The sequence below is a fragment of the Homarus americanus genome, unplaced genomic scaffold, assembly GCF_018991925.1.
Source record: "Homarus americanus isolate GMGI-L3 unplaced genomic scaffold, GMGI_Hamer_2.0 scaffold40248, whole genome shotgun sequence".
In the NCBI taxonomy this organism is placed as follows: Eukaryota; Metazoa; Arthropoda; class Malacostraca; order Decapoda; family Nephropidae; genus Homarus; species Homarus americanus.
The window spans coordinates 5,668,254-5,687,066 of record NW_024712526.1 but is presented as its reverse complement, the minus strand read 5'-3'; the positions used below and the strand labels follow the sequence as shown (position 1 = coordinate 5,687,066).

Here is an 18,813-nt window from a genome sequence, read left to right as displayed (position 1 = left end):
ATAAGCTGGGGAGGCCTAATCTTCAGGTGAACCGTAGTATGTGTGAAGGTGAGTGAGTGTATGGTTGGTTTTATAAGAACATAAGAATGGAGGAAACTACAGTGGGCCTATTGTTCCATACAAGGCAGTCCCGTTTACACCCAACCCCTATTGCTCATATATCCATCCAACCTTTGAAGCTATTCAGCGTATTCGAGTTAATGATGATATTTGGTAACTTGTTCCATTCATCCACTACTCTATTTCCAAACCAGTGTTTACCTATTTCGCGCCTAAATCTAAATTTGTCTCATTTCAAACCATTGTTACGAGTTCGCTCCTGGTTGGATAGTTTGAGTACCTTTGTTAAGCCCTGACTTCCATTTATACACCTTGATCATATCGCCCCTCGCTGGCTACCACAACATTCTGGTAGTGTTGTCACGATATTGAGTTAGGTTAGGTTAGAGTTGAATTAGATTTGGGTTGGTTAGATTAGGTTAGGTTTGATCAGTATTGAACTAGATTAGGTTGGTTAGGTTAGACTAGCTTAGTGTCAGTTTAGGTTAAGTTTGCGTTAGGTTAAGTTAGCGTTGGGCTAGATTAAGTTAGGTTAGCGTTAGGGTGGTTAATCGTGAAGTTAAAATAATCTGGAGGGCTAATTTTCAGGTGATCCCCAGGTTCTAAGGTCACCCCTTAAGAGGTGTTGACTGCTGGTGTGCTCAAGTCATGAAGGTCACAGCACCAGTCTTGACCACTATGATGAGTCATGAATATTTCTAACAGTGCAGCAATGTGTTTGTGTATGTGTGTTTGTGTGTGGTTTTGTGCTTGTAATATTCTTATTTGCCTGCGTTTGTGTTTGTAATATTCTTATATATATATATATATATATATATATATATATATATATATATATATATATATATATATATATATATATATATATATGTGTGTGTGTGTGTGTGTTTGTGCACCTAATTCTCGGTCCGCTCCCGCACGGGCGCCCTCACTACCTGCATGGGCTTCCTCACTATGTGCACAGGTGTCACTATCACATGCACACAAAAGTCCTTACGTGCACATGCGGTCTCACTATGTGCACAGGTTTTATTGATGCCATCTGTTCAGGCTCATATAACACACACACACACACACACACACACACTGCTGCCTAATTAACAAACTTGGTTATATGCAAATTAGTTGCTCGTGACGCTGTGAAAGAATTTAATACACGGAGGCGAGTGTTTAGTTTAGTGGGTGGTGGTAGTATACTGAACCCTTTGTGTGTTGGATGTAGTGGTTAGTTCTCTTATTCCTCTTCGTTTCCTCTTACTTCTTCACCTCCTCCTCCCCTTTCTCCTCTTCCTCCCCCTTTCCTCCTTTTTGGTTTTGTCATCCTCTTGTCTCTTATTCTTCCTGCTTATTCCCCTCTCTTTGTCTTCTTCCTTGTTCTCTTCTTCCTCCTCCTCCACCTCTCGCTCTTTCAAGTTAATAAGAGCTGCTAATTACTCTTAGAGACTCTTATTTAGGACGGTTAAAATGTCCCCATAACTTTATTTTTCTTTTGGACTCTTGCTTCTGTTACTAGATATCCATTTTTTTTAAACCGTTATAGCCGTCACCAACTGCCGGAACCATCCCCAACAATCATAACCGTTACCAACCGCCTAAACCGTCACCAACTGCCTTAACCGTTACCAACAATCATAACCGTTACCAACCGCCTAAACCGTCACCAACTGCCTTAACCGTCACCAACTCCCAAAACCGTCACTAACCACAGAACCTGGATATAAAGTCCTGGGGAAGGGAGGGGGAGGGGGGACAAACTGATCCAAGTCGGCCTATAAAGTTTCTATAAAGTTATGTTTATTACTTATACGATTCATCAATGTTCCTTGTTCTTATCTCACTCCCGTTTTTTTTCTCCTTTACAGCACGGCGGGGCGCTTGAGACGGATGCTACAGAGATAAGGATTACCGTTAATCGCGCTGAGGATGATAAGAGCATCAGCATCACTGGAGGAGACGACCGGGATGTGTGGGGCAACAAGATCGAGTTCCTTCTCTCTTGTCTCTCCTTCGCGGTCGGTCTCGGCAACATCTGGCGCTTCCCTTACCTGTGTTACCGTAATGGTGGAGGTGAGTGTGTGTGTGTGTGTGTGTGTGTGTGTGTGTGTGTGTGTGTGTGTGTACGTTATAACAGGATAAATATTACATATGTAGATAACCAACTGGTGTATCAATAGTGCCTCCCTTGCAAGGTCATGTTAGGGAGTGAGTGATTGGTCGACTGGAAATTATAAACAGCAATAAAGAACGATACTAAGATTATATATTATTACAACTCACTTATTAAAACCACTTCTCTCTCCCCTCCATCAGGCGCCTTCCTCATCCCCTACGCCCTCATGTTATGCACCACAGGACTTCCTCTCTTTTTCTTCGAGTTGAGTCTTGGACAGTTTGGTCGTGAGGGCCCCATCACCATCTGGAAGGTGGTGCCCCTCTTCCAAGGTTTGGGTGTGGGCATGTTTATGATTGCCTTCTTCATCGCCCTCTACTATAATGTGATCATCGCCTGGGCGCTCTTCTACCTTTTCTCCTCCTTCACGGCCGAGCTGCCCTGGGAGTCCTGCAACCACTGGTGGAACTCTGATGCCTGTCGGAGGTGAGTTACCCCTGCTCCTGCCCTTACCCTTAGCACTACCCCTTCTACCTTTACCCTTACCCTTCTTACTCTTACCCTTAGCCCTACCCCGACCTGTACCCCCTACCTTCACTATTTAGGTGATGGCCAGGGTCAAGACCAACACACACACCCACAGTTGTGTGTCACTGTTATACCTGTACTGGATTGATTTACCTGTTAATTCAGGTTTAAGATACCTATATCGTCCTTTGTCTAACGATAATAATAACACTAATAAGATTTTTTTAATAATACAGTAAAAAAAGAATAATGTCAATAGTAATAATAATAATAGAAATTAACAGTTTATGGTAAAATGAAAAAAATGCATGTTTTCAGCAAATTCTTGATGATATAAACAAAGACTAATTAATTAGACTTGGATATAAAATATAAGACCGAGTACTGTATAATGAAACTAATATTCTCTCTCTCTCTCTCTCTCTCTCTCTCTCTCTCTCTCTCACACACACACACACACACACACACGTTGACTACCCAACATTCATCGACTCCTCCTTCCGCAGGTTCGACTCCAAGAACTGTACAGCCAACGGGGGTCTCATAGACGTAAATGGCACCTGCTTCTTGAAGAATCAGGTCGAGGCTGACAAGTGGGATCAAATGAACGTGACGGCGAAGTCGATGAAATTACCCGCCGATGAGTTCTTCCAGTGAGTAGCTGACGTTCTTCTGTTGTCTGGTGTGTTTTTAGGGAAACTTCTGTATTATTGTGGATTTTATTTTTCTCCACTCACTAACCTCACGTGACTTAATCTAACTTAACCTCACTTAACTTAACCCAACCTAATTTGATCGAATCTAACATAACGTGACCCTAACCTAACCCAGTATAACCTAATTTAACCCAACCTTACCCATCCTTAACATAAACCTAACCTAACCTAACCTAACCTAACCTAACCCAGTATAACCTAATTTAATCCAACTTTACCCATCCTTAACATAAACCTAACCTAACCTAACCTAACCTAACCTAACCCAGTATAACCTAATTTAATCCAACTTTACCCATCCTTAACATAAACCTAACCTAACCCACATTCTCATACCTCATTAACTTTTGCAGTAACTTTATGTTGTCCATCTCGGAGGGTTTCCATGACGACGAGGGCCACACCCTACAGTGGCGCCTCTGTCTCTGTCTTGTCCTCTCCTGGGTGATCGTCTTCCTCGGTCTCTTCAGGGGCGTCAGCAGCATGGGAAAGGTGAGTCTTAAGGGAACTAACTGTGCCCTTTAAATGAGTCTTTTTTTGTGTGTGAGTCAACTATCATTAATTGTGTCCAGGGGCTTTGAGGAAGTCTGTAATGTGGGGGAGTCCAGTGCCATTATTGAAGTCTTTTTGAGGGAGTATGCTGAAGAAGGTGACTGATGCCTTAACCGAGAAGGTAGTGGGCTCTCTTTTACTCTCAGGTGAAGGATAAAGACTAATTAGTGTGTGTGTGTGCTTACCGTCATGTTTAGTGTGTGTGTGTGTGTGTGACGTCGTGTTTAGTGTGTATGTGTGACGGTCGTGTTTGGGTGTGTGTGTGACGTCGTGTTTGTGTGTGTGTGTGACGTCGTGTTTTAGTGTGTGTGTCTGTGACGTCGTGTTTAGTTATATGTGTGTGTGACGTCGTGTTTTAGTGTGTGACGTCGTGTTTTGTTGTGTGTGTGTGTGACGTCGTGTTTAGTGAGTGTGTGTGTGTGTGTGTGTGTGTGTGTGTGTGTGTGTGTGTGTGTGTGTGTGTGACGTGTTGAGTGTGTGTATGTGACGTCGTGTTGGTATTGTGTGTGACGTCGTGTGTGTGTGTGTGTGTGTGTGTGACGTCGTGTTTTAGTGTGTGTGTGACGTCGTGTTTAGTGTGTGTGTGTGACGTCGTGTTTTAGTGTGTGTGTGTGTGTGTGACGTCGTGTTTTAGTGTGTGTGTGTGTGTGTGTGTGACGTCGTGTTGTTGTTGTGTGTGTTTGTGTGTAGTGTGTGTGTGTGTGAGTCGTGTATTAGTGTGTGTGTGTGACGTCGTGTTTAATGTGTGTGTGTGTGACGTCGTGTTTAGTGTGTGTGTGTGTGTGACGTCGTGTTTAGTGTGTGTGACGTCGTCTTTAGTGTGTGTGTGTATGTGTGACGTCGTGTTTAGTGTGTCTGTGTGTGTGACGTCGTGTTTTAGTGTGTGTGACGTCATGTTTAGTGTATGTGTGTGACGTCGTGTTTAGTGTGTGTGTGTGTGTGATGTCGTGTGTGTGTGTGTGACGTCGTGTTTAGTGTGTGTGTGTGATGTCGTGTTTAGTGTGTGTGTGTGTCTGTGACGTCGTGTTTAGTGTGTGTGTGTGTGTGTGACGTCGTGTTTTTGTTTGTGTGTGTGTGTGTTGTAGTGTGTGTGTGTGTGTGTGTGTGTGTGGAACGTCATGTTTGAGTGTGTGTGTGTGTGACGTCGTGTTTGGTGTGTGTGTGTGTGTGTGTGTTTGTGTGTGTGTGTGTGTGACGTCGTGTTTAGTGTGTGTGTGTGTGTGACGTCGTGTTTAGTGTGTGACGTCGTGTTTAGTGTGTGTGTGTGTGACGTCGTGTTTGGTGTGTGTGTGTGTGTGACGTGTTTAGTGTGTGTGTGTGACGTCGTGTTTGTGTGTGTGTGTGACGTCGTGTTTAGTGTGTGTGTGTGATCGTGTTTAGTGTGTGTGTGTGACGTCGTGTTTAGTGTGTGTTTTGTGTGTGTGTGTGACGTGTTTAGTGTGTGTGTGTGTGTGTGACGTCATGTTTAGTGTGTTTGTGTGTGTGACATCATGTTTAGTGTGTGTTTGACGTCGTGTTTAGTGTGTGTTTGTGTGTATGTGTGACGTCGTGTTTAGTGTGTGTGTGTGTGTGACGTCGTGTTTAGTGTGTGTGTGTGTGACGTCATGTTTACTGTGTGTGCGTGTGACGTCATGTTTAGTGTATGTAGTGAAGGAAATAAGCTTTGAGGGTAGAGGCAGGCAGGAGTATATAGGTCAGGTTCTCATAGATGTGTTTCCCTACAGGCCGTCTACTTCACCGCACTCTTCCCGTATACGGTGCTCATCATCCTCTTCGCTCGGGCCGTTACCCTTCCAGGCTATGGTGACGGCATCTCCTTCTACATCACTCCCCGCTGGCACCGCCTCCTCAAAGCTAAGGTCAGTGCCTCAACACCATTACAAGACATGCTAGAATACTATACCTGTAGTCCAAATTAGGTACTGTTAGGGATTGCTTGTGGGTTGGTTTACTTGTCTGGGGTGAATGAGATACCTTTAACTAAATGAAAAGGTTACTTAGATAAGGTTAGGTAGATTATATTAGCTCAGGTTGTGTTAGTTAGGTTACGTTAAGGTATCTCTTGTCTGAAATTAACTCGTATTACATTATTTAAAAGATACAAAACATTTTTCTGTGAAGAATAAGTTTTTTAATATTTTTTTAACAAGTCAAAAGACAACACGTAAAGAAACAATTGGTGGCCACAGAGGTGAGAGTCATGTCAAGGTAATTTACTCAAGTTACTGTAGGAATTGCAATGCTGACATCCAAATTGGCAGACAGTCTGTTTACAAAAGATCATATTACTGTACTGTATTTAAGTCACGTGTCTGCTAAAGCCTTATGTAATGGAATGATTGGAGGAATACTGAGGTGTGTTGGTGTTGCAGGTGTGGGCAGACGCAGCCATGCAGATCTTCTTCTCTCTTGGGCCGTGTTGGGGCGGCCTCATCACCCTCGCCTCCTATAACAAGTTTAGCAATAATTGTCTCAGGTCAGTCTCTCCTTTTATATGTTGTCTTTTTCTGTCTCACTTTCTCTCCTACCACATATTTCTCTCTCTCATTCTCAGTATTTGAGGATATTTACTCCCAGTCTTACATAATTCAAATTAACCATGAATCAATAATAGCCAAGATAAAAACTAAAGTCGTCACCCTCTCCATCTTTCACAGGGATGCCCTAATCATCACTGTAGCCAATTGCCTCACCAGCTTCTTCTCAGGGTTTGTCATCTTCGGTATAGTTGGCTTTATGGCACACGAACTGGGTCTTCCCGTCGAGGAGGTCGCAGCCCAAGGTGGGTGTGACTTGGATCCATCGTCTAGTTCTTTAAGGTTTGAGTTGTAATATAAAGTGTGTTTTAGAGCTGTTGTAAGAGCCCTTATGAGTTTGTCAAGCAGCACAAAGTATATTATAGATCTAACTTAAGAGTTCTTCAGGTACGGTGATCAGAGTAATTTAGGAGTGATGTAGAAGTACTTAAGCATGATGCCAGAGCAGAAATTACTGTATGAATGAAGGAAAAATTTGAACTAGTTCCTCATAAATTGTACATTCCGTCTTTAGTACATGAGTAACATTTTACCTCGTATAAACAGAAAATATAAATGAAAAGATAGCTATTCAAATAATTCTATACACTTTTAAACTCTCTCTCTGTGTATATAAACAAAATTTGTACTTATTTTATTACATTTATGGCATACCCTTAGGCTCTAGCTATTCCAGTCTACCATTACCTCCCGTTTGTGGTTACAGGTGCTGGACTGGCCTTCGTGGCATACCCTGAAGCAGTGGCCCGTTTGCCTATATCACCCCTGTGGTCCATCCTGTTCTTCGTGATGCTCCTCACCCTGGGTATCGGCTCACAGTTCACCATCGTCCAGACTGTCATCACCTGTCTCATTGACTTCTTTGGCTTCCGCAGACACCATAAGTGAGTTAATTCTCCAAGCTGATGTGTTTGTATAGTGAGATATAAACATTTATTTTATCTTCACTGCAAGACACAAATACATCTTCTTGTGTATATACAGCAAGATATAAACATTTGTTGTTCAGTGAGTAAGGAAAATTTATTATATCAATACATGAAGACTCAAACCTGTATCGTTGTGTGTGCGTACAGGAAAGTGTGCCTGGCGGTGTGTTCGGTGGGGTGTGGCCTAGGGTTGTTCATGTGCACACGACATGGCATGTACATCTTACAGCTCCTGGATAACTACTCGGGCACCTACTCTGCCCTCATGATTGGCTGTATAGAGGTGAGGCACTCATTCTCCTTCTCCTCTCATTATTCCTCCTTTTCTTCTTCGTTCATATTTTTAACCTCTGCTTCTTTTTAAATCTCTCTCTCTCAATTTTCGTTACTCCCCTTTTTGTATATTGATGTTCATATGTTATCCCACTAACACATTGGTGGCAAGATGCCCTCTAACATCTATCTAACACCCCCCTAACCTGTTATCTCTGCCCACAGCTGTTTGCTATCTCTTGGGTATATGGCGTGGACAACTTCATGTTGGATATCAAACAGATGCTGGGGAAGATGCCCTTCCCTTACTACTACTGGAAGCTGGCCTGGAAGTACATCACCCCCTGCAGTGTCTTCGTGAGTACAGTACCCTCAAATATTTCTTCTCTTGTTGAATGTTGTTGGTGTTGAATATTTCTCTTGTTAAACATAACTAGGTTAGACAGATTACCTTTATGAATGAATGTTACTTTACCTTAATAGACAGTTTACCTTAATGAATAAATGCTAACGTACCTTAGTTAACTCAGTTAAGTTGCCTTGTATAACTTTCCCCACAGAATATAAATTAACTTAAATATTCTGCCTAATAGTTCATTTTACCTCAGAGAATATAACTAACATTAACATCTTAACCTTACAGTTCATTCTGATCTTCACCTTCATTGATTACTCGCCTTCTGTCTACGGTACCTACAAATTCCCCATCTGGGCTGACGTCATGGGTTGGATGATCTCCTTCTCCTGCGTCTTAGTTGTGCCTATACGTGCTGCCTGGCTCGTAGCTGGCAAGAGTGGACCCATCTGGGCTGTGAGTATAAACCTTTTTCTTGTTCTTGGTGTTATTGTTCTTTTTCTTGTTGCTGTTGTTCTTCTTTTGTTGTCATTGTCATCTTTGTCTTTTCTTTATTTTCTATAGTTTCTTTTCCTTTTCTTCCTCTCCTCTCTTTTTCTCTCTCTCATCCTTTTTATGGAAAGCAGGGGTTTCTGTGAGCTGCGAGTGGTACTCGATATGATAAGGCCAGATTATCTCTCTCTCCCTCTTTCTCTTGCAAATTGTCCATCACAGCATTTTGGTAACTGCTCTTTGTGTGTGTGTGTGTGTGTGTGTGTGTGTGTGTGTGTGTGTGTGTGTGTGTGTGTGTGTGTTCTACCGCATCCTAACCTGCCTCTTCTGTACGCAGCGAGTGCAGCAGCTGTGTCGGCCAGAAGCTACCTGGGGACCTGAAAACAAACGCTCTTGTGATGAAACTCTCAACTACATTGACTCCAAGACACCTCTGGCCAACGGTGAGTTCTTATAGTGACCTATGTAAGGGTGCTTGTCTTAAATATGACCCCCCTCCCATTTCACCTGATGATTAAATGCTCTAATTCTAAATGAGGGTTAAGTTAGGGTGTCTTATCATCAGCTGAAATTAGGGGTGGGGGTTCCAAATCTTCATGAAATCTCAAATAATTTGTTGATGGTGAGTGGAAAAGGAGTTAAAATGCTGGATTTTGATACGAGTAACAATGACATTATTGTACCGGCAGTGTAGTTTTTTCTTATGTTATTTATGTCCATTTCTTATTCCAACAGATGAGGAACAATATGAGATGGATCGTGAGTCTCCATACCTGACGCGAGTGTCTGAGGAGTGGGAGGATGAGGAAGACGATGGCCTCCAAATGAAGGCTCCCGCACGCGCAAAGGTTTAGACCACTTCCTGCTGTTGACGTCCTCGGGGAGCTGTCCGAGGTCTGCTTGGTGGAAAATTCTTTGGCTAAGGTACCCTCACCAGGCCTCCGTAAATATAGAGCTTCGTCAGAGCATTCCTGTAGGGTCTTTCGTGGAAGTGCCCTCGTGTGAAGATCCTGCAGGAAGTCTGACAAAGATTACCTCCCCCAGGGATACTCAAGGACCTCTTTTGGACCTGAACTCTCCTGAAGCCAGTCTTTGGTGTCTCGTGCTGTTCTCACCAAATATCTCCCAACAGTCATGTCAAAAAGAAGGTTCCCAAGGGTCTGTAAGTTAGGTCAAGTTGAGTCCAAGGTCTTCGACCCTTATCAAGGTCACCCTTATCTCGGCATGGTTCCAAAAGACTGGTGCTTTATCTTAAACAAACACCTCAAGAGGAGCTTAGACACTTATGTACCGACACCCAACAAAGTTTACAAAATTAATGTTGCATGAAGTTGACATCAGTTCTTCAAGATATCCATTGTGCTGGTCTTTTGTGCTGTGCCTGTGTTCTCATTAACAAGTCATCACAGGAATATACAGTGTACAGCAAAAATACCAGGAAGATGAGTTTGTTAAAACCAGCATCACAGTGACTGTCATGTGGAGATAAAAAGTCTTTTGTTTGCACAAGTTACTGAAATGTAAACAGTAATACCAGATACTGGTAAGAGGAAGGTTCTATTAGTGTACTATTGCAAGTATTATTTTGACAGTTACATCATATGTAATTGTGTAGATCTGATATACAGTTGTTACATAATATTTTTTTATTTATATTTTGATTACTGTATGTCTATAATTTTTGTTCATTAAACTTTTTGTGTCTAAACGCAACATATAACTTACTTAAATATCATATCTATGGTTTTATTTATATACAAATACACACTCATATACACATACACTAGCACATTTTTATTACTAATGTTGTTGCAGTTAGTTAAGTATTTGTATATATTCTTAGAATACTGTACTCAGTTGTGTATACTGTACTGTACTTTTAGTTGTCCTTGTCTGTGGGCAAGCATAAGTAAGTGCTGTAACTCGAACCTTGACCAACAGTGAATACCAATGTGACATGTGTTGCTCCCTCACAGCAGTTGCCTTTACCACACAAAATCTTGGTTGTTTCCCTGACGTTCAGAACCATGTGATGATCGTCAGGGGAGTATTAGGCTGAGGAAGGTGTCGTAAATAGACCCGTGGAGTATTATAATGAGACATGTCCACTGGCCACCCTCATGTGTCCAGTGTTAACTTATTGCAATAATGCATCAATAACTGAATAAAGTCAAAAGACATTGCAACCTGCAACCAACGTAGGCACTGGCACGACATATATTGATGTGTCCACTAGCTAATCTCATATCACTACCATTTTTCCAAGTGTAAACTCTTGTCTATATTAATGTGCCTACTGACTAAACTCATGTCTTGATATTTTCACTGACAAAATGCATGTCACTATGATAAATCCAAAGGTTAACTCGTGTTCACTGGCCAAACTCATGTCCATATCTTAACCTTAAGACAAGTCAAGAAATATACGTCTGAATGACCAATTATATTTGTTATATTTATACAGATTAACTAAGTATTTTACATTCCTGAATTTTTACAATGAATATATTTCTTCCCCCAAAAATGCCAACTGCAGGGACACTTATTATACAACATAGTTTAATTCTTTTTCATTCATAAATGCAATTATAACTCTAAAAATTTTGAAGTGTCATGTTAGCGGGTCAAAGTAAGTATGCTACTGTTTTTAGAACCTATGTATGTGTTTATGTATATGACTAAGATGTTTATAGTATATTTTGGGGGCTAAAAGTCGGTATTATACCAACTTTCAACCTCTGACCTTAATCATGTACATAAAAACCAGGTGTGCTGGAGAGATACATTCCCCAACACACCTGATTTTTTTATATGGACATATAATAAAAGTCTACTTACACAAATACATAAAGAGGATCCAAACAGAGTAATGTGTCACTTCTGAACCCCATATGATCCCTTATAAGTACTGTATGTAAACATTGTCATTCTATGATGTAAACAAACTACAGTATACGATCTAACTTTGCCTGTCGTAAAAGCTTGAACACCTAACTTAAAAAATGTAAACAATTTATGAAAGATTAGTTTACGTGTAATGGAACGAGAAGAACTCGCATAACAACTTTGTCTGTTATAAAAGTGAATAAGAAATTTTCAAAATGAGAACGTAGCCAGTAATTATATAACAAACACTACATTATACCGGTAGTTAACAGTATGTGTATCAATTTTAGACATCCAATAAGAACTTTCTAAAATCAAAATAATCACGGCTATTGAAATAAAATTATATATCAAAATAATTTTTGTGAATTTGAATTTGGAAATTTTATAAGAACTTTTTAAAATAGGTATAAAGACCACAGAAACTGTATGCAATGATGTAACATCTTCCAGGGCTGGGGAAGCCTAGTGCCCCCTCACCCACTAACCCACCAAGACCCAGACTGTGACAATTAAAGTGTGATCTCTAGGGTTAAGACCTCGTGTATGCTAGGATAAGCTTATAAAGCTTACATGATAACTAACAAGTGTAGTTATCTATATGTTATCACCATAAGCAACCAGTAGTAGTTCTAAGTGCGTTGTCAGTTCCATGTGTAGAGCAGCGTACTTTATCATTTTGCGCTTCGGGTTCAGAGTTTGTGTACAAGATTGAGATGGTTTCAAAAAGGATTAGAAACAAATTTTTAGGGCCAGGTCTTGTTCTATGATGCCGTGTAACGTACCCTTAGTGTAGAGTGTAGTGGCTCAGTTGCTAAGAAGGTTTTAACGTGGTATGCTAACTGGACCCAAATAAAAAACAGTTTACTGGAGTTCTTAAGATTTGTTTCTGGTCATTTATGATGTTGGTGTATTGTGTGGGTGTCAGACCTTCCGAGGCTCCTCTTCTGCAGTATTGTCTACAGTTAATTCTCCATACGTAATAATTCCTTTCATAAAATCCTGAAATAACAACTTCCCCCCTTTTTTTAGGCTTATGGTATTAGGTGTTCATCCTTTCGTTAAAAGACTAACAGGAGTATTTAATGCTCTTTTAGTTTACCAGGTGGTGTTGTGTCTTAGTAAAATTATGCGGTAGCCATTATTCAGGAGTAATGGCTGAAGCAGTACTGACAAATGTCGGATCAGAGATATATGATATAAATTGTTTTGTCCAGTATTAAAAACAAAACATTACAAGTTTGGTATGGTAAATTCACATTATGTGTTTTGTGTTGGTAATGAAAATGAAGAAGTAAGAGTTTCTTCCATACTGTACTGTATTTATATTCTCATCTTTGGTGCTTGACTATGGTTGGCTAGATTCTGTTACTTGTACATAAAGTTTTGCTGATCATTGTGTCATATCAGACAGCAGTTATTATCATTTGTATTTAGTGATCATATTAATGTGTAATCGTTGCCACAATGCGGCCATAGTTACGTGAAGTAGAGGTACTCGGCATCTGCTGGTGCAGCTTGCTTGCTGCTGTAGCTTTAAGTCTGCCCTACAGTGGTGGCGACGTATCTTGGCGAGTCTACTGTACAGTAGTTAGTTGTATTTTGTTAACTCATAATTAAGATCCTGTGTTATGATGTAAACAATAACACTGTGATAGTTGGAATTTGATGTTTTTAAATGATATATTTAGCACATACCACAAATGTAAATATTAAGGCAGGACGTATGTAACGTTTCTCTCCAGTAGAGCTCTGTATCTCGTTGAGAACTGTACCTGGGTCTCGTGCCTGACTATAAATGTGATTTTTCGTAGTTTTTTTTAATGGGTGTACTGTACTGTAATTGGTATTGTATATAGAGTTATCCCCATACTTTATGAGGGATGGAAGGAGAGCATTTGTATTTTTTTTTTCAAGATGTCTCTTTGCCATTAAGAAAAAAAAAGTTAATTCTGGATGATTTCTCAACCATAGCAGATCAAGAAGTACAGTATCGATGATAACTGATACTAAATTAGACATACTACTGTCTCAAAACACCAGGTCTCTGCCAGAACAGTTACCTCCAACTTTAATTTCTCTCACCAAGAACCATAGTTTACATCTTGACATTCCCAAAAACTATTTCCACTGTGATTTAGTTTATGATTATCAGTCAACTCTCTTCTTTACTCCTTTGTAGTGAAGTCTTTTCTGTTCAGTTACATATCAAAACATTCTGAGAATGTACAGCAAATTTTGAGTGTCATGAGCTGCTAAATTATCAATAGTATCAACAAGGCTTTCTTTACTTTAAGGAACATGTGAGTTTGCCTTATGAATAAGAATTTGTGATGCTGCTGAATCCCACCGCTGCCACCATGAGAGCTGCACTCAGTCAGTTGTTGCCTTTCATACACAGAAGCACCAGAAGCTAAACGTGACAGGATTATGGCTTCTCATAGTCATAATCCTGCCACCCCTTTTGAACATTATTGTCATTGTCACAGAGGCTTAGGAATTGACCTGTCTTAGCCATAACCATGTTTTTAAGGCAAGAAAATGAAGAGCTGAAAATATAAACTGGCTACTCACTCTACATTAAACTCTACCTAAATTAGAGCTGCTAATGTATAGTTTTGTAGAAATTAGTGTACATAGAGATAATAGAGAATATATATATTACATTTTGTTGATTTTATTACATTGGGATGAAGTGGTAGTAACGTTACTGACAGGCGGCTCATAGCGGAAACAGAGCAGTGGAAGCTGTGTGTTGAGTTGCGTCTGAGAATTTAAAGTCACTTAGGAACCTGATATACTAAGTGATTGTGATGATGTATGGTGTCAGTGCCACTCATGATGAATACCTGGTCACGTACCTTATGTTAGTATTAAGACTACAGCTGTAATGGTTTTATTTTTTATGTATTACTTAACAGTGTTGGGGCCGACACCAGTTGTGGGCTGACCGGGTGTGACTAACAATTGTTGTTGCAGAACCAAACACATGCTTGGTGTGTGTTATGTGAGTACTGCACCACCTCCACTGACAATATCCATAAATCATAAACAGATCGTCCTATTAGATTAAGCTCGTACAATTACCAAATGTTGCAATAAAATTTTTAAAAGAAAGCTACTCGGCTGGCTGACTGTCCTCCTCGTATAGTCTGACAAAATTCAAAACTTAATATTGATGTGTCAAATTGTTGGATCTTTAGTATAACATTAAGGTGGCAGAATAGTTGTGGTTTACAGCCAGCCAGCCTACAGTTGTGACCAGATATGTGTTTTGGACAAGTAGAAATGATGTGATTCCTTAATTGCCATGTGTGTGTACCAGCTGTGAGGTCTCCTGCTATACTGTTAATGATGACCAACTGTTGGAAGGATGTATGTTAATTCTTCAGGTTACTGTGAGAGTCTGTAGAGATTTTGTCTGGAAGTGAGAGAGATGTCCCAAGATTTCTATAAATTTTTGATGAATTTGACCAAGGTTTCTCATTGTCTATGGAGAAATTTGCTGCAACACACCTGCTGTTTGTGGCAAATATTTCCTAAGACTTAACGCACTGGCGAGCTTATCAACAGATTATTTTAAGCTGATGACGAGTTGTCTCACGATTTCCGTTGGCCACAAAAAAAAATTACATTTTGAAGGAATTGTCTTCTCAGGGTTTGTTCATAACACTGTAATTGTACTTGACAGAAATTATCACAAAAAAATCACTGTAAATTCTATGTATTTTTAAATTAGGAATTTGAAGATAAATTTAATTTAGTATTTATGACCTTGTTACTAGCACTTCATATGCATATCGATGGTGCACTGTTGTTGATGTAAGGTGTGAAGCATCCTGTCAGGTGGCGCTGCTGGACTAGCATTTCTCGGATATAGTCGAGTAGAAGCATGCTGTTGAGCGTATGTTATAGATGATATAGAAATGTGGTTATGTACATTTGCCTTTGGAATCATATAAAGTAGCTCTAGCAAGTTGAGTCAAAAGACCTGAAAGGTAGAGAAAGAGTTGTATCGAATAAGATGGACATTTAGCAGTCGCGTCTCTTGGTATCAGCAGTGGTGCTCTAGAACACGTGATTAATATAATACTACTGATTCAACAACAATTGACGGTGAAAGTTTTCTAATGAGGTATAACTTGCTATTCTCAAACCTATTGCATTATCAAAAACATAATTATTGGGTAAAACATGACAATAGGTTTGGCTGCCTTATTTGGTTTTGTTTTCTTTGACAAGTATGATATAACTTTAATGTGTTTGTGCTTGTGTATATGTGCAAGAAAAGTGACGGTCAAATTTCACTTAAACCCTCATTAAGTATCCTTACAGCACAGCGACTGTAAACAAATCACTAAATTATCTGATTTTTGTAGGAACGAACATTGTTTAGTGGACGTTTTTTACTAAAGCGGACATAGTTTTGATTCACTGGAGCGAGCGTAAACACACATTGGCAATATCTTTATAACCACAAGATGATCATCTGGCAAGAAAATTGTAAAGAACTTTGAATATGGAGAACAGAACATCTGTACCATAAGGTATGACGAAAATCATGCTGGTTTTGAATATATATGCAGCCAAACCCTTTGTCAGGTATTGCCAAATATTCAGATATCTAAACAGGCGGAAAACTTGTAATATTGTGAAGTTTTTGTCGCCTACACTAGGATTAATATTATTAGACCTTACATAACCTGTCACGCGCCCCAACTGGTACTAAGAGAAAACGGCGCTGTTTCATGTTAATACTATAACATAACCTTCTAGCAAAGCTTCTAGCGAATTTAGGCTTTAGGAGCTATAGAAATAGCTCTAAAGTAAAGTAATAACTAAATATAGGAAAAAATATCAACCACTTGCTTCTTTTTGGCGTCATTTTCTCTACCGACCGACTGGGGTAATTTGGACATTTGTGATAATGATAAGAAATATCGCTCAAACTCACTTGTAAGGGACCGTGTCTATTTTTCTATTATTCTTGACAATGTAAACTGCAAAGATGATGTGAAAATGCTCCTTTATGGGGCTGGGTGTCAGGTGAAGACTGATTCAGGGCCTGTTTGGCCAGGGTTTGATTCATTAGAATTGATTCAAATGATAAGATTCATGAAATAGGATTAGAAACGTTTTATTCTTGGGCTATGAATCATGAGGTTTGAATCTTGGGTTATATTTTAAACGGCTGGATTCGGCGGTGATTCAAATTTCATACTTTAAAAGTTCTGAATCGGCACTTAATGCCACAGGGACCAAAGCGGGTTGTAATAAAAAAAAATGATATTCGATAAGTTAATTCAGAGTGTTATTCGGTGAGTCTGATCCCCAGGTGTGTGTGTGTGATTCAAGGATTCATACATACCAAAGCAGTGATGATTCAGGATCCACAATGACCTTAACACAAGGGACAAAAACAAATTATTTAACCTAATATAAACATAAGATAGATTGATGGCATTTTCTTTTAGTTGTAAACAAAGAAAGAATAAATAACAACAGGGTGACAGATATCTATTGTAATTAGCAAGTAAAAGTTAAATACTGTGTGGGTAATGGCGACGCTAAACAAACAATGACAGTGTAACAGTGATTCAGCCTATGACAGGGTAATAACGAGTGACTGAATTGGTGACTAATGACAATGTAACGACCATACTAGTGTTATACTGACTACCATGACCATACCAATGTTATACTGACTACAACGAGCATACTAGAGATCTACTGACTGCCACGACCACCAAGACTACCACCGCTACGACCATACCAGTGTTATACTGACCACCGGGACTCTACCACGACCATACCAGTGTTATACTGACCACCGGGACTCTACAACGACCACACCAGTGTTATACTGACCACCGGGACTCTACCACGACCATACCAGTGTTATACTGACCACCAGGACTCTACCACGACCACACCAGTGTTATACTGACCACCAGGACTCTACCACGACCACACCAGTGTTATACTGACCACCAGGACTCTACAACGACCATACCAGTGTTATACTGACCACCGGGACTCTACAACGACCATACCAGTGTTATACTGACCATCGGGACTCTACAACGACCATACCAGTGTTATACTGACCACCAGGACTCTACCACGACCATACCAGTGTTATACTGACCATCGGGACTCTACAACGACCATACCAGTGTTATACTGACCATCGGGACTCTACAACGACCACACCAGTGTTATACTGACCACCGGGACTCTACAACGACCACACCAGTGTTATACTGACCATCGGGACTCTACAACGACCACACCAGTGTTATACTGACCACCGGGACTCTACCACGACCACACCAGTGTTATACTGACCACCAGGACGCAGTCAACCTAGATACAGTATACAACACGACGCCTGTAGGACCAATATTCTCTGCCTTACAAGTAACACTGGCCTGTCTTCCTATTCTTGTCTTGAAGCCACTTGAGAAAAAAGAAAATGTTGCACTGGAAACTTTAGTTTTTTATCAACAGGTCATGAAATTTATTGATGTATTTCGCTTTACTGTGAACAATCAAAAATAAATTGCAATCGAAATTTTCAGGTGTTTTATTTGATTTATTCCTCTGTGCCGTTGTTCTTTATTTATTGTGTTTAGCGTAGGTTACCGTAAAGATAGGTTAGTGTTAGGATAGATTAGTGTTAGGATAGGTTAGTGCTAGGATAGATTAGTGTTAGGATAGGTTAGTGTTAGGATAGGTTAGTGCTAGGATAGGTTAGTGCAAGGATAGATTAGTGTTAGGATAGGTTAGTGTTAGGTTAGATTAGTGTTAGGATAGGTTAGTGTTAGGATAGATTAGTGTTAGGATAGGTTAGTGCTAGGATAGATTAGTGTTAGGATAGTTTAGTGTTAGGTTAGGTTAGTGCTAGGATAGGTTAGTGCAAGGATAGATTAGTGTTAGGATAGGTTAGTGTTAGGTTAGATTAGTGTTAGGATAGGTTAGTGTTAGGATAGGTTAGTGCTAGGATAGGTTAGTGCAAGGATAGATTAGTGTTAGGATAGGTTAGGTTGTGATTAGGGTGTTAGACAGGTTAAGTGTTAGGGATAGGTTAAAGTAGGATATTTAGCAGATGATTAGTGCTAGGATAGGTTAGTGTTAGAGCAGATTAGTGCTAGGATAGGCGGTTAGTGTTAGGATAGATTAGTGTTGTATAGGTTAGTGCCAGGATAGATTAGTGTTAGGACAGATTAGTGCCAGGATAGATTAGTGTTAGGATAGATTAGTGCTGTAGGTATTTGAAAGTAAGCTAGGATAGATTAGTGCTAGACAGGTTAGTGTTAGGATGAGATTAGTGTTAGGATAGATTAGTGCTAGGTTAGTTAGTGTTAGGATAGAT

General features: G+C 40.0%; 1 protein-coding gene across 1 annotated transcript; it reads left to right on the top strand.

Annotated features, from left to right (window-relative positions):
• Positions 1 to 1,922: 1,922 nt before the first annotated feature.
• Positions 1,923 to 18,015, top strand: LOC121861297 (sodium-dependent proline transporter-like; the record flags this gene model as incomplete). Its single annotated transcript, XM_042358942.1, is given in 13 exon segments — positions 1,923 to 2,127; positions 2,371 to 2,656; positions 3,205 to 3,351; positions 3,768 to 3,906; positions 5,691 to 5,825; positions 6,339 to 6,442; positions 6,624 to 6,748; positions 7,210 to 7,387; positions 7,580 to 7,715; positions 7,931 to 8,062; positions 8,349 to 8,516; positions 8,890 to 8,995; positions 9,288 to 18,015. Coding segments are annotated over 13 exon segments (1,980 nt in total), but the record flags the coding sequence as incomplete, so codon positions are not given.
• Positions 18,016 to 18,813: the final 798 nt, after the last annotated feature.